Consider the following 13769-nt stretch of genomic DNA (forward strand, 5'->3'; position numbering starts at 1 on the left):
AGGATCTTCTACATAATTAAGGACCTATTGTAAATGAAAAGAAGAAGAATTTCATCATAATGAGTTATTTTGACAGATGCAGTTATAATTCATTTAGATGTTATTCAGAGAGGTCCTACGGGTTATGTTACTGTCCCTCCCAACGTGTGTATCAGTGATCTCACTGTTTGTGTTTACCTGTGCAGGTACAGAGTCATTTGGGCTGTTCTCCTGTACCATCAATGGAGAGGAGAGGGACCAGACACACAGGGCTGTATACAGGTGAGTCATAGCATTTAGAACATCATTTACAGACATACCGTGTTATATAAACAGAGAGCAACACAACAAGCAATCTGAAATCATGATCAAAGAAAAACCTGTAATTATTGTAACGTTATCATTTCAAGAGAGCATGTTATAATCTCTTATCTGTTTGACTCTTTGTTCTTAGTCCCACACATGCACTATGGATTGTAGGTGATATAGGATAAAGGATGGTTGTGTGCAGTAGGAGACGTGACTCTGGTGAATCACTAGTAGTCTGGAGAGAGGGAGGGAGGGAAGAAGAGATGGAGGGAGGAAGAGAGGAAAGGAGAGAGTGAGAGGGGGGCAGGTGTCATGGCCCTAGTGAAATTGCAGGGGGAACAACTATACACACACCAGCCTGCCACCACCTGGGCCTCACTGTGTGCGTGTGCTCACTGTTTCCCCTTTCCTCAGTAACTGAATCATTCCTCTCTCCCTAACCTTTATAAACCTAAATCATTCAGCACTTTCCCCTTCCCTTTCACCCCTTCCTACCGCCCTCCCTCTTCTCTCCCCTCCTCCTCCCTCCATCCCTAAATGTGTCTCTGCTGTTTCTTCAGCTAACAGCCTCTCCTCGGGGAGTCACCTGATACCCAAGCAGATGCTGCTTCCTCCTAACTAAAACCAAGTAATGTGTGTGTATCTATACCCTCTGTCTCCTGCCTCCTACAGGTTTATCCCCAGACATGTTGATGAGTTGGAGCTGGATGTGGACGACCCTCTGTATGTCGAGGAGGAGGAGGATGACTACTGGTACAGAGGCTACAACATGCGGACGGGAGAGATGGGGATATTCCCTGCCTTCTATGCCCATGAGGTCATAGGGCAGTTCAAGGAGATAATGGGTGAGTGATAGAGAGACATAAACCTTACGTTCATGTCTGGTAGGAGCACAGATCTACTGGAAAGTTCCCTTTCTATACAGAGTATGTCAAGTGTTGACTGTATGTCATCACTGGAGACACATAACCTGAATGTCAATAAGATAAAATAGACAGTACATAAATGCCTTCAGTCTGATGTCACCTCCTGTGTGTGTACTTCCGATAGGAGTGAAGAGGAACCCAGCCTGGATGGACAGTTTCAGCGTTCAGTTCCTGGGTTCTGTGGAGGTGCCGTATCACCAAGGCAATGGTATACTCTGTGCCGCCATGCAGAAGGTAAACAGGAAATGCACCGCTCTGGGTTGGGTAAACTAACAGGTCATGGAGTGCTCAATAGTCTGAGACAGTGTTCAATTAACAAAGTTGATCTGTATTGAACTCTCTCTTTGTCAGATTGCGATAGCGCGGAAGCGGACGGTCCATGTGAGACCCCCCTCTCTGTGTGAGCTGGAGATTAGTTTACAAGGGGTTAAACTGGTGATGAGCCTGGAGGACGAATATGACACTTTGGATGAGGTGAGAGATGGAGGGAGGAGAGATGGGGAGGTGTAAGTGAGGGGCTCAAGGGAAGGGAAGAGAGTTGAGGGTAAGGGACGAGTGTAAACTGGGACATGTATTTTTTTGGCAGAGACTCTTAAGCGACTGTAGTGCAATCAAAAGGATGCTGAAACTACCACACAATATGAGCATCTCTCTCTCTCTCTCTCCCCCTCCCTTTTTCTCTCTCCAGTTTGACAGATGTAGTCACTTCTTCCAGATGAAGAACATCTCTTTCTGTGGATGCCATCCCAAAAACAATTGGTATGAAAATGAATGTTGAGGATACATTTCATTAGACAATAATACACCAAAGAATAAAGGTAAAACATTCAACTTTATTTATTTACACTTCCCCTTATCCCCCTCTCTCACTCCTTAGCTACTTTGGCTTCATCACTAAACACCCCATGCTGAACAGGTTCGCCTGCCACGTCTTTGTCTCCCAGGAGTCAATGCGGCGTGTGGCCGAGAGTGTTGGGTGAGTCACACACAGTACTTCAGTGTCTCCCTTTCACACACTCATCTCTGCTATAGGACTCACTTTGGAGTATGATTCTCAATCCCCTTTAAGCTGTGCTTGTAAACCTAGGCATGTAGCGCCTCTCCACAGCGCTTTTTGTTTTATTGAAGTTGCAGTAAGGCGTTGGCTGTGCCCCCGTAGTGATGACCAAAAAATATACATAATCATGTTTGTCTATACTGAACAAAAATATAAACGCAACATGTTAATGTGTATCACATGTTTCATGAGCTGAAATAAAAGATCACATACGCACAAAAGTGTATTTTTCTCATATTCTGTGCACAAATGTGTTTATATCCCTGTTTATGAGCATTTCTCATTTCCCAAGATAATCCATCCACCTGACAGGTGTGGCATGTTAAGAAGCTGATTAAACGGCATGGTCATTACACAGGTGCACTTTGTGCTGGGGACAATAAAAAGCCACTCTAAAATGTGCAGTTTTGTCACGTGCAATTGGCATGCTGACAGCAGGAATATCCACGAGCTGTTGTCAGGGAATTGAATGTTCATTTCTCTACCATAAGCCGCCTCCAAAATTGGTGTCGACAATTTGTCAGTACTCCCAACCTGCTTCACAACCGCAGACCATGTGTAACCACCCCAGTCCAGGACCTCCACTTCCGGCTTCTTCACCTGCGGGTTCATCTGAGACTAGCCACCAACACAGCTGATGAAACTGAGGAGTATTTCTGTCTGTGATGAAGCCCTTTTGTGGGGAAAAACTCATTCTGATTGGCTGGGCCTGCTCAGTCATGTGAAATCCATAGATTAGGGTCAAATGAATTTATTTAAATTGACTGATTTCCTTAAATGAACTGTAACTCAGTAAAATCATTGAAATTGTTGCATTTTATATTTGTGTTCAGTATACATTAGCTAACATATTCCTCTGAACTGTACATTTTTTGCATAATTTGTTTTTAAGTTAGAATTACTTACATGTGTTTCCATCCTAGTATTTTTGTCTATCATCTTCTTGAAGCAACTTTAGACCCTTGGGTTGCAGTTTTGGGAGTTTTGATAACCACTCGAAAGGAAGTCTGCATGTCGATGTGGCTCACGGGATAGTGCAAAACAGAGGCAGGGCTAAGGGGGGGTATTAGGGTTGAGCCTAACAATGCTTTAGCACTGCTTTATCCCCCAATCTCGGTCATTACTGCTTATATGAAAAACTGTTATACTGTGGTCTGAATAATAATGTTGGAAACCATAGACTACTATACCTATAGTATCAAGCCCTTTAGTTCAGCTGGCATGCTGGAGAGGAGAAGAAAAGTCATTACAAAGTATTGAGTCATTCTCTCAGCCAGAGTCATTCTCTCAGCCAGAGACAGAGAAAGACAGAGAGTGTGTGTGTGAGCTGGGGTTTATAATGTCCGTAGTTCCTGTCCTGTCTTGTCTGAATCAGGCAAATTGGGTTTGAATTATTAAAGATGGCCATGGTTCAAGGTCGACACAGCAAAGCAGAGGGCAGAGCAGGACGGTATGGGCTGGGGAGTCAGGGTTAGTGGACAGAAAAGCTTTAGACATTAATAATGGTTTGGGGAAATGTTTACAAAGCTGATACTCATCTTGACCTAGAACCATGATGTGAGTCTGGCTGAGACATTATTGCAGGGTGATTTGATTGTGGACATCTGTTTGTTAAGCTAAGGCCTCTGTTCTCTGTTCTCTGTCTTGCCCTCTAGACGGGCTTTCCAGGAGTATTACCAGGAGCACCTGGAGTACGCCTGCCCCACCGAAGACATCTACCTGGAGTAGAGCGGTCAGGAATTAGGAAGTGTTGCCATGACAACCATCTCTTCTTCCTGCTGCTGCTTGTGTAGGTTCATCAATCTCACCACCAGAGGGTACTGGTGGCTCTTCTTTCCATTGTAAAATACCCCATATATACAGTATCCCTCTAAAACTAGAATGTTAATTTCCATTCTACAGTATGCGACATGTTTTATTCATTTATTGACCTATTCATTGATTCATTTGTTTATACGTTTATTTTCCATCTTCTAGATGGATTGCCTGTTTCTTTTTCTATGATACAGTTCTAGGAATAAGTCTTGGCACCTTATTTTAGATATTATGTATCCTCCTCCGTTTAAAAAACAATAACAACAATGAAATTCCTACTACTGCTATTTGACATGTTCCAATGCATGGCTAGGAGGGTAATGTACACAAAATCACACACAGAAACACAGACCAATTAGGACACAAAAATAGCGCAACAATCAAGAGGACATGAAGCATATTATTTAGTCAGGTGAGGTTTGGTGTAAATGTGTTTTTGTTCAATATCGACAAACTGCTATTCTACTGATTGTGACATTGGATCGAAGAAGAGAGAGAGTACAGTGATGTGATTGGTATGAGCTAACACCTGTATCGTGTATAAGAAATTGTGTGTTCTGTAAATATACACATTAGGAACACCTATGTATAGGCAGTAGAGAAATACAGATGACTCATACAAACTATGTAAGTAGCATCCACAACCAATAATCAAACAAGAGGAAGTGAAGAAAGGAACAATAAAGAAATAGAAAGGAAGAGAGGGATGATGTTTTAGCCCAGTGTTTACCAAATGGTGCGTCAGGAACAGTTGGTGGGACTTGGACCTATTTCAGAGAGCTTATCCTTTCACTGGTTGTGTTATGTGGCTAAAGCCTGGTTCCGGTTCTCTTCTCTAGTTCCTTCCCCAGCTTTGAAGTCCACCATTTTTTATTCATAGTTTGAAAATGTACTGGCGTCAGATCTGAAAGGACCGAGCAGGTGTAAGCGATGTGGTGATGGCCAGTTAGCCCTTCAATTGAGCTAAATGGAGTTTCCATCATATTTCTTACACCTATCCAGATCCTTTCAGATCTGTGGGTGTGAACACTGAACAGGAGCTAGGGGAAACGACTAGGGGCCAAAATGGAATGAAGGCTCAGTTTTGCAATGGAGGCTCTTCATCATATTGGTCATTTTGACATTGAAACGGTTCTGACTTATGTTGATGATGTTGATCTGATAGTAAGCCCTGCCCACCATGGTCCAGAACAGTCTCAGTAGTCATCTGTCATTGGACAACAGCTCCTCTGATCAAATCTCCAAACACAGCAGAGTGGCAGGAAGAGGTTGCTATGGAAACAGGGGGCGATAACTGTCAGCGCTTTGGGAACAGAGAGAAGCAGAAAACAAGGAGAGAATCATTCAGCTTCTGGACTTCTAATGGTGCAAATACAGTATTATAGAAACGTCCAATGTTATATTCCTTTCCATCTGGTCCAACGGGGAAGTGTCCTGATGTACATGTACAGAGATAATCAGTCTGAATATCAGGTTGAGGACAGTTCAAGGTCCTCTTCAGGAGAAGCCATAATCCCACGATTCTGACTGTTCAACACTACTCCCTCACAGGAAGCACTGTTGTACAGGTGGGTGTCGGTCCCTGTTTGAGTTAAGTCCACTGAGAATAAGGCCAGACATGGACAGTCAACCAAGGCCAAAGGCGACAAGGAAAGTAAAGTCATGACATAGATAATGCTGACTAAGAAAGTGGTGGTGCCCTCTCCTGTGTCCTTCTACCTTCTCTTTAAGGTGGATCAAGTCAAAATGAGGATAGAGAGTTTAATGATTTAAGTTTTCAAGATATTGGACTTTCAAGATGTCACCGGCCACATCATCATGATGATGCAAAATGCTAAACATTTATGGGAAAAAATACAAAAATATAGTTTTTGAGAGGAGTTCCCCTTTAAGTTAGAAAAGGGTTTGATATTGAAGTGCCACCATTGAAAGACCGGTAGTTTCTTTGATATAATAGGCTTGCTTTGGTCCGACCAACACAGTTTTAGAAGTTGACTTTACAATGTCTAATGGCTCATATTCTGCTGATAAATGTCCTGAGAAGTTGACCTTTCCACATGTACTCCTTGATTTCACTCTTATCATAGGTAATATACAGTACATCATTTGCGTACTTATAATAGGACATTTTACTTTCTACGGTTGTCTTTTCCAGTTCACATAGCATACTGTAGCCTACAGTATAACATCTAAACAGATGAGAGGTGTCCAACACAGAATGAATTGAAATAACAGGTGTCATACTGCAATCCCCAATATCAGGTTGAGTATAGAAGACGAGGGATGCTCGTCTACTTCTTCTACTGCTTTTATTCTTCAAGTATCAAACAGCAAAAAGAAGATCTTGTAAAGGAGAGCTGGTGATGAGGAGTCATAGGATCTCCATGGTGACCAGTTTATTATTTGTGAAAGTGGTGTCAGTAGGAGGGGAGAGGGTATAATCTAAATGTGTATCGCTGTCGGTTAGATCCTGTAAATATTATAGAGAGTCAACAAGATAGTGCTGTGTCCTTTACGTTAAGTATGTTATTGAAATGAATATGTAAAATAAAAGGAGACAAATTCAAAAAAGAACCATGAAAACCACGATGGAAAAAGAAAACATTGTACATTTCCTTTTATTTGTTTTAATTTGAGCGTGTTGTGTTTCCATACACGTCGCTGTCTCTACATCAACCACTAAGTTTTGTGAACCACTAAGTTTATGCTAACTCAGACATTCACCTCACAGACAGGCTTCAGCAGCAGCGCTTTTAGGCAAATCTGTGACATTGCCATTAGGGGACACACGTAACGTGTCACCTTTGTCCTTGCTAATATCCAATGCCACACCCACTCAAGTGCTGGCCAATCCGCTGATAGAGCAGAGTAGTAGAGATTAACCAATTAAAATAGCTTTCAGAGTCTACTTTCACACGGGAACTAGAGGTGGGACCAAGTCACTATTATTCGTGTCACTGCAGGTCCAAATCGAGTCCCATGTAGAACGGGTTGAGTCTTGAGTCAAGTCCTAGTCTTGCATTCTAAGAGCAAGTCGAGTCGAGTCACAAGTTTTTTTCGTCTCAAATCAAGTAAAAAAAACTACAAATCTTTGTCTATTTTTTTTAGGCTACCAGACAGCCCTTTTCATTATTTTGTCAACAACACATTTTGATTATGGAATCATTTATTTTACCAAATTCCAAATGCAAGCCTTATAAGTAAATTATAAACTTATAGCAATTCTGACATACCAAAACACCAGTAGGCCTATGCTAGAAATTGTTGCTCAAATTTAGCCTCATTACAGTCAAAAAACGGTGATGCATTTTCAAAACGAAAGATACACAAATAAACTGTTTTACATTTTAGGCATTTAGCAGACGCTCTTATCCAGAGCGACTTACAGTAGTGAATGCATACATTTCATACATTTTTTTCCCCGTACTGGTCCCCCATGGGAATCAAACCCACATCCCTGGCGTTGCAAACACCATGCTCTACCAACTGAGCCACACGGGACCTGCATTTTGAGCTGAAAGTCATTCATGTTAGCTGTTGATATCAACTAGGGATATCATGTCACAGTGACCACGTTTACATGCACACCAATATCCCGTTATTATTCGGGATACTCAAGTATTCTGTTTTTGAGATGGTGCATATCAACATCATATCCCAATTACAATAACCCAAAAAAGCTTGTGTCCCGGTTATGAGAAACCCAGATAAAATGCCTGGGATATGCTGATCTTAGATGGGATGTAAACAACTTATACCCTTTACTGTTGTTTTTCGCTGTCTGCACAGGCTCAGTTGCACATATCATGGGTGTTGTGCAGTCTATGGGGTTCTGCGATGATGTTTTCATCTGATTGTCAAATCACTTCAAAAAGTGGGCTACCTGTGCAGTTCAATCCGCTATAATTCCATAATAATTTATTTTGCCGCTACTCCATACTGGACCGTATAGACTACTAGCTACATTCACCACTAATTTAGAAAACTTTCTGCTCATAATTTCTGACATTTGGTAGGCCTTATTATAAATTCCATTATTTGGTGGGCCATATTATAATTTACTACATTTGGTAGGCCAATTGTTTGTCAACTATGGTTAGCTAGGCCTACATGCAGCTTCTCTTCTGTCATGAATTATTGCCCCAGAAGACTAAATAAAGTAGTGCTCACCAGAATAATGTCTTACATTGATATAATGAATGCATTAGTAATCTAGTTAATACCGGTAAAGTTGTCTGTTTCGTTTAGGGACTTGGCAGAAAATGCAACAACTCCAAAACAGTTGAAAAATTGGTCCTGTGCAAAACGAAAAAATGTAATCAGTTTGACTGGTTTTAAGGAAAAGAAAAGCTGAGAAATCAATGAAACGCATTTCTGATAAGACTTCAGTTTGGCTTGGGTGCATATGTCTGCTTGCATTACAGTGTCAAAGATAACACATTACACTGGCATTTTGTAATTTCTCGAGATGCTGAAAGAAATAAATTATATTTCTCCACTCCTGTTCCCATGACGAAATTAACATTTGTTGTATAATTTTACTGCAATAAATGCATAATTCTGCAGGAGTTAATATTATATTACGCTATATGTTGTGGGTATAATTTGTGGAACGTTCCAACATGAATCTGTTCCAAAAACCTCGTAAAGTACAAGGATGCCAACAAACAACGCATACAAAGTAGCATGATCAATTCACCTAGCTAACTAGCTGCCAAATAGGCATCAACTCACCACGTAGCTTGTTCGTAATGTTTGTCCATAGGCTACCAGATCGAGGATAGACATTTTTCTGAATAAACGTGGTGAGTGAAAAACTTAACTAAACTGCCAACACCCTACCCGGTATCTTATTCTGCCGCTATAGAACTTTGAATGCGTTGTTTGTTGGCAACCTTGTTATTTACAAAGTTGTTGGAACGTTCCACAAATTATACTCACCCCGCTATATGTGAGGTTATAGGCCTACAGTCAGTGTCCATAGTTCAGTTACTATCCCATTTAGCCCATATGAATTTAAATGAGGAATATTCTGGTTACTCATGGTTACTCATGAGCGGGATTTCAAAGGTGCATGTAAACAATTTATCCGAATAAGACTTTAAACGGGATATGAGCTACTATCCGGACTATTGTGCGCATGTAAACGTGGTCATTGTCACTGTAGTCCAGAGCTAGCAGGATCATATGGCCTACCTGTATGCAGCAGAGGTTGTGGGATCGGATGGAAAGCATGATCTGTCTGTAGCCTTTTTCTTCCTCACAAATAAGTAATTAATTTGTCAGAATATGTTACATCTTTATCCCATAAGTATTGAAGGTAGTGTGATTTTACCACTGAGCTATATAATTATAACCCACCCAAACTAAGCCATATTTGAAAATTATAAATGAAATCACCAGGTAGCCTATAGTTGTGGCAAAGATGCGTCCGTAGCAGATTGCTAAATGGTACTCTATATGGATCATATTAATGTAGGCAGGCTACTCTGTTTTTGCCAGGCAAAACCGGAGAAAATTAAACAAGTGCTTTCTGGTCACTATTTGGATGTGTGCGACCGCCTTTGCGCACCAATGCTGATGACTGGACATTGGTCAACAGTCAAGACCCGCAGCTTTTTGGTTCTAAAGCACAGATGAGATGTTTTTAAAAGAATTGTTCAATGCCGTAGGCCTATGTTAATGACCACATCGAATAAGCAATTGTATAAATATACAATACAAATGGTAGGCTATATGTAGCCTATCAAAATATGTATGAAAAAAAATATATATATTGCCCTTTCAGTTTCAACTCACTAAAACCTCACTACGCTAGCTCACCCGACCTGTGTTGATTGACTTTGCTGGTCCAATCAGAGGGCCATGTGCGTTTTCACTAGCCAATATGCTTTAGTTTTTTTGCAAGTGCGATACTGTCCCTGGCTCTCCACGGAGACAAAACGTTACAAAACCTGGCCAGATAACTTGATAATTTTATTTTCTATCAGGCTGAGTCTCAAGTCATCAAATTTGTGAATTGAGTCAAAGTCATGTGACTCGAGTCCACACCTCTGATGGGAACCTATCGCATCTTGACAATGTAGCCCATGGCTTTGAGCTCCAGATGTGTGCCATCTCTTAACTGTACCAGTTTGTTTTGTGTCTTTTTTTCTGTCTCTGAGCTTCCCTGATAGCTAAAGTACACCAACCAACCACCAAGAATCCCCTAGTCATGTATAGCAGCTCAGACATCCAGTTAACAGTTCATCTACTTTTTTTTAAATCCATAAACAAACAATATTATTCACTGTATAACTACAGCATCAGTATGTGACAAAAACACATTCATCTATCTTGTATCTTTAGGGGGACTTGTCAAAATGTAAAATAAAAACAAATAAAAACACTGCCTTGTCATGGGTTTGATCTTATGAATAAACTATATGCTTGATGTCGGAATGCGTCTGACTGTCTCTTTCTTGTGGTTGTGTGACTGTGCTGCTGGATCACAATTTCTATGAATCATCTGTCTAAAGTGCATTTATAGAGTCAAATCCCAACCCCAGTAATAAACTGGTTGGTTCGAGCTCTGAATGCTGATTGGCTTACAGCCGTGGTATATCAGACCATATACCACAGGTATGACAAAACATGTATTTTTACTGCTCTAATTACATTGGTAACCAGTTTATAATAGCAATAAGGCACCTCTGGGTTTTGTGGTGGCCAAAATACAACGGCTAAGGGCTGTATCCAGGCACTAAGAACAGCCCTTCGCTGTCCCTAAGAACAGCCCTTAGCTGTGGTATATTGGCCATACTATATACCACACACCCTTGCGTCTTATTGCTTAAATATGCCATTGTAATTCAAATGTCAACATTAATGCATGATTTAGGTCCAAGTTACAATCTTTTTTTCTGTTTGTGTGTGCATTCGTGCAAGTAGAAACATGACCTGACAAGGAAACCCCATCATACAGCACACGTGACTGCTTTCCTGAAAAACGTCACACATCCGCGTTGTCGTTCTGCTGTGCTGTTTTTCGTTTTTGTACTTTTAATAACAGTTTAATCAAAACTCTGCATTTAACACAATTACCAACTTCTTCATTTTTTCCTCGCTCAACTTTTTTCATTCAACTTTTCCCCCCGTCGGAAACTTTAGTACCTGGATACCAACAACTGAGCCAGGCTACCAAGAGCTCAACTCATACAATGCTCTCTATAGAACTACTAAAGGAAAGTCCTTATTTCCAGTGTGTGAGTGTGACTCCAGTTGTTGGCCAGTACATGCTGTAATTGTATGTTTTGTATCCCACTCGACTACAGACACTGGGGACATGCCCAACACAGCTCTGAGAGGCTACACTAAACATTAACACGCAGACGGGCCGGTGCGTAGCAAGGAACGAGCTGCCACTGACAACAGACCCAGCCATCACCCATCTCCCTGCACTTCTCTCTCGCTCTTCACATTCAACGAGAGACAGATTATAACACAGTTGTGTGGGGCGCTGGTAGGGGCGTCCGCGGCCATGTAGGGAGCATCTAAGTCCCCGGCGGCACCGGGAAATGTTTGTTCCCTTGGACTGTCGACGTTCAGCAGTGAAAACTCCATTGAATCTGCTGGGGACTGCCATGCTAGTAAGTGTTTGATCTACGAGATGTTCGTAGTTGTCACGGGGAAAGATCCGATGGATACCTTCATTTGTGAAAAATGTATTGAACTTGATGCAGCTAAAGAAAGGATTATTACTCTTCATAAAGAAATTACAAGTTTGACCAATGGAATTTGACCAAGCACCTTGAACTGAATAAGGATTCCATGAGCATATCAAATGCTTCCTATCAAAACATTCAAGAGGATCATAATGGGACCTTCCTGGACTATGATCAATTTCTGCCACTGCACCCTTCTACTAGCTTGAACCAGAAAATGGTTGCTCATTGTTTGGCTCCAGGTGAGCATAAATGGATGCGTGTTGGAACCAGAAAGAAGGAGAAGATTCGTTCTTGGCACACCTGCCTTCTTCCCGCGTCTGGACTTAAGACTTTCAAATCGCTTTGAGCCCCTGTACCAGCTGTTTTCTGCCGGGGACTTGGGTGTTCCCTCCATGGTTGTGGATATCCCTCCAGCTACCTCTCCCTGTCCTGGTCAATCAACTGTGTCACGTAGAGTAGGCCAGAAGGCTAAACTGGAAAACCTAACCTCCATAAAAAATAAAAAGATGGCGGAGCCGCAAAAGTTCTTCTGTGCAAAGGTGTTTATTTACATAGTGATTCCGGAACAAAAACAACAGTACTGCCATCAAACCTTATGGGTCAGCTAAAAACAATGCTGCCCCACCTACAGCTCAATCCAAAATGCCTCTCCATGAATTGAAAGAGAGGCTCCTTTTGTAGGGGTAGCCCCTCCCCTCAGAACAATTAACACTAATTAATTAAGCAATTACCTATTCAACCTACAGTTTCCATTTATCTAAACATACCAAAATATATACATTGCAACACGTTTATGAAACATCACAATATAACATTTACAAAAGTACATCACTACTGACAGTGTCAACCAACATGCCCATTTACATTAATGAGCCATTCCGGACAGGCACTACAAAGTAAGCCCAATTCCCTTAGCTCGGGTCCTTATCCAGCATAGCCGGAAGCTACAGAGATGGAGAGAGAGAGGAACAGAACAAACAACTGCTCATCCATAACATCTAAGTATAATAAATATTGCTTATATTAAATATGAACACCTGTCTGTTTATTTCTTTATACCATAACCGGTTACTGAAGTAAGTGTGAAATGTATGTACTAAGATAGAGAAGTTAACTTGTGTGTCGACCCACATTGTTAACTTGTCTGATAATGGAGCAGGGAGGAGTAATGAATGTGTGTGCGTTAAAGTACCAAATGCTGCCCGCGGCCAGTGACGGACTTCTACGTCACATTACCTTCCTCCTCTCCTGAAGCGGCCAGGTTCGGGAGCCTGGATAGGTAGTCCGCCGTGACGTTTTCTTTTCCTGCCTTGTGACGGACAGAGAACCTGAAGGGCTGGAGCTCCAGATACCACCTGGTCACACGAGAATTCCGGTCCTTCATGGTCTGGATCCAGGTCAGTGCTCTGTGGTCTGTGTGCAGGTCAAATTCCCTCCCAAGATGGTAGTAACGGAGGCTATCTAGGGCCCACTTTATAGCCAGGCACTCCTTCTCGATTGTCGAATACCTGGTTTCCCTCGGCAACAGCTTCCGACTCAGGTACAGTACAGGAAGCTCTTCTCCTGGCTCCCCTTGGGCCAGTACAGCTCCAATTCCCACAGCCGAAGCGTCCACCTGCACGAGAAACCTCTTCTGAAAATCAGGGGTCTGGAGAACAGGGAATGAGCACAGTCGTTTTTTCAGTATTCTGAAGGCTTCCTCACACTCCTCAGTCCACTTCACAGGGTTGCTGGCCACCTTTGAAGTGAGGTTGGTCAGAGGGACAGCGATGGTCGAAAACTGCGGAATGAATCTCCGGTACCATCCTGCCAGACCTAGGAAGGACTTCACCTGTGTCTTGGTTCTGGGTTGAGGGCTGTTCCTGATGGACTCCACTTTGTCCACCTGAGGTCGAACTTCACCCTTACCCAGCTGGTAACCCAGGTACTTTGTCTCCTGTTTTGCCCACTCACACTTCAGGAGGTTAAGCGTGAGGC

General features: G+C 42.1%; 1 protein-coding gene across 1 annotated transcript in view; it reads left to right on the plus strand.

Annotated features, from left to right (window-relative positions):
* LOC115152083 (C-Jun-amino-terminal kinase-interacting protein 2) overlaps window positions 1-6688 on the plus strand; it is a 35079-nt gene extending 28391 nt beyond the window's left edge. Inside the window, exons 7-13 of the mRNA XM_029696588.1 lie at window positions 186-261; window positions 961-1133; window positions 1339-1448; window positions 1566-1688; window positions 1903-1973; window positions 2092-2190; window positions 3927-6688. Of these exons, the coding sequence (XP_029552448.1) occupies window positions 186-261; window positions 961-1133; window positions 1339-1448; window positions 1566-1688; window positions 1903-1973; window positions 2092-2190; window positions 3927-3999 (725 nt within the window). The 3' untranslated portion in view covers window positions 4000-6688. The remainder of the gene's footprint in view (window positions 1-185; window positions 262-960; window positions 1134-1338; window positions 1449-1565; window positions 1689-1902; window positions 1974-2091; window positions 2191-3926) is intronic.
* Window positions 6689-13769: the final 7081 nt, after the last annotated feature.

This window comes from Salmo trutta, chromosome 17, assembly GCF_901001165.1.
Source record: "Salmo trutta chromosome 17, fSalTru1.1, whole genome shotgun sequence".
Classification (NCBI taxonomy): domain Eukaryota; kingdom Metazoa; phylum Chordata; class Actinopteri; order Salmoniformes; family Salmonidae; genus Salmo; species Salmo trutta.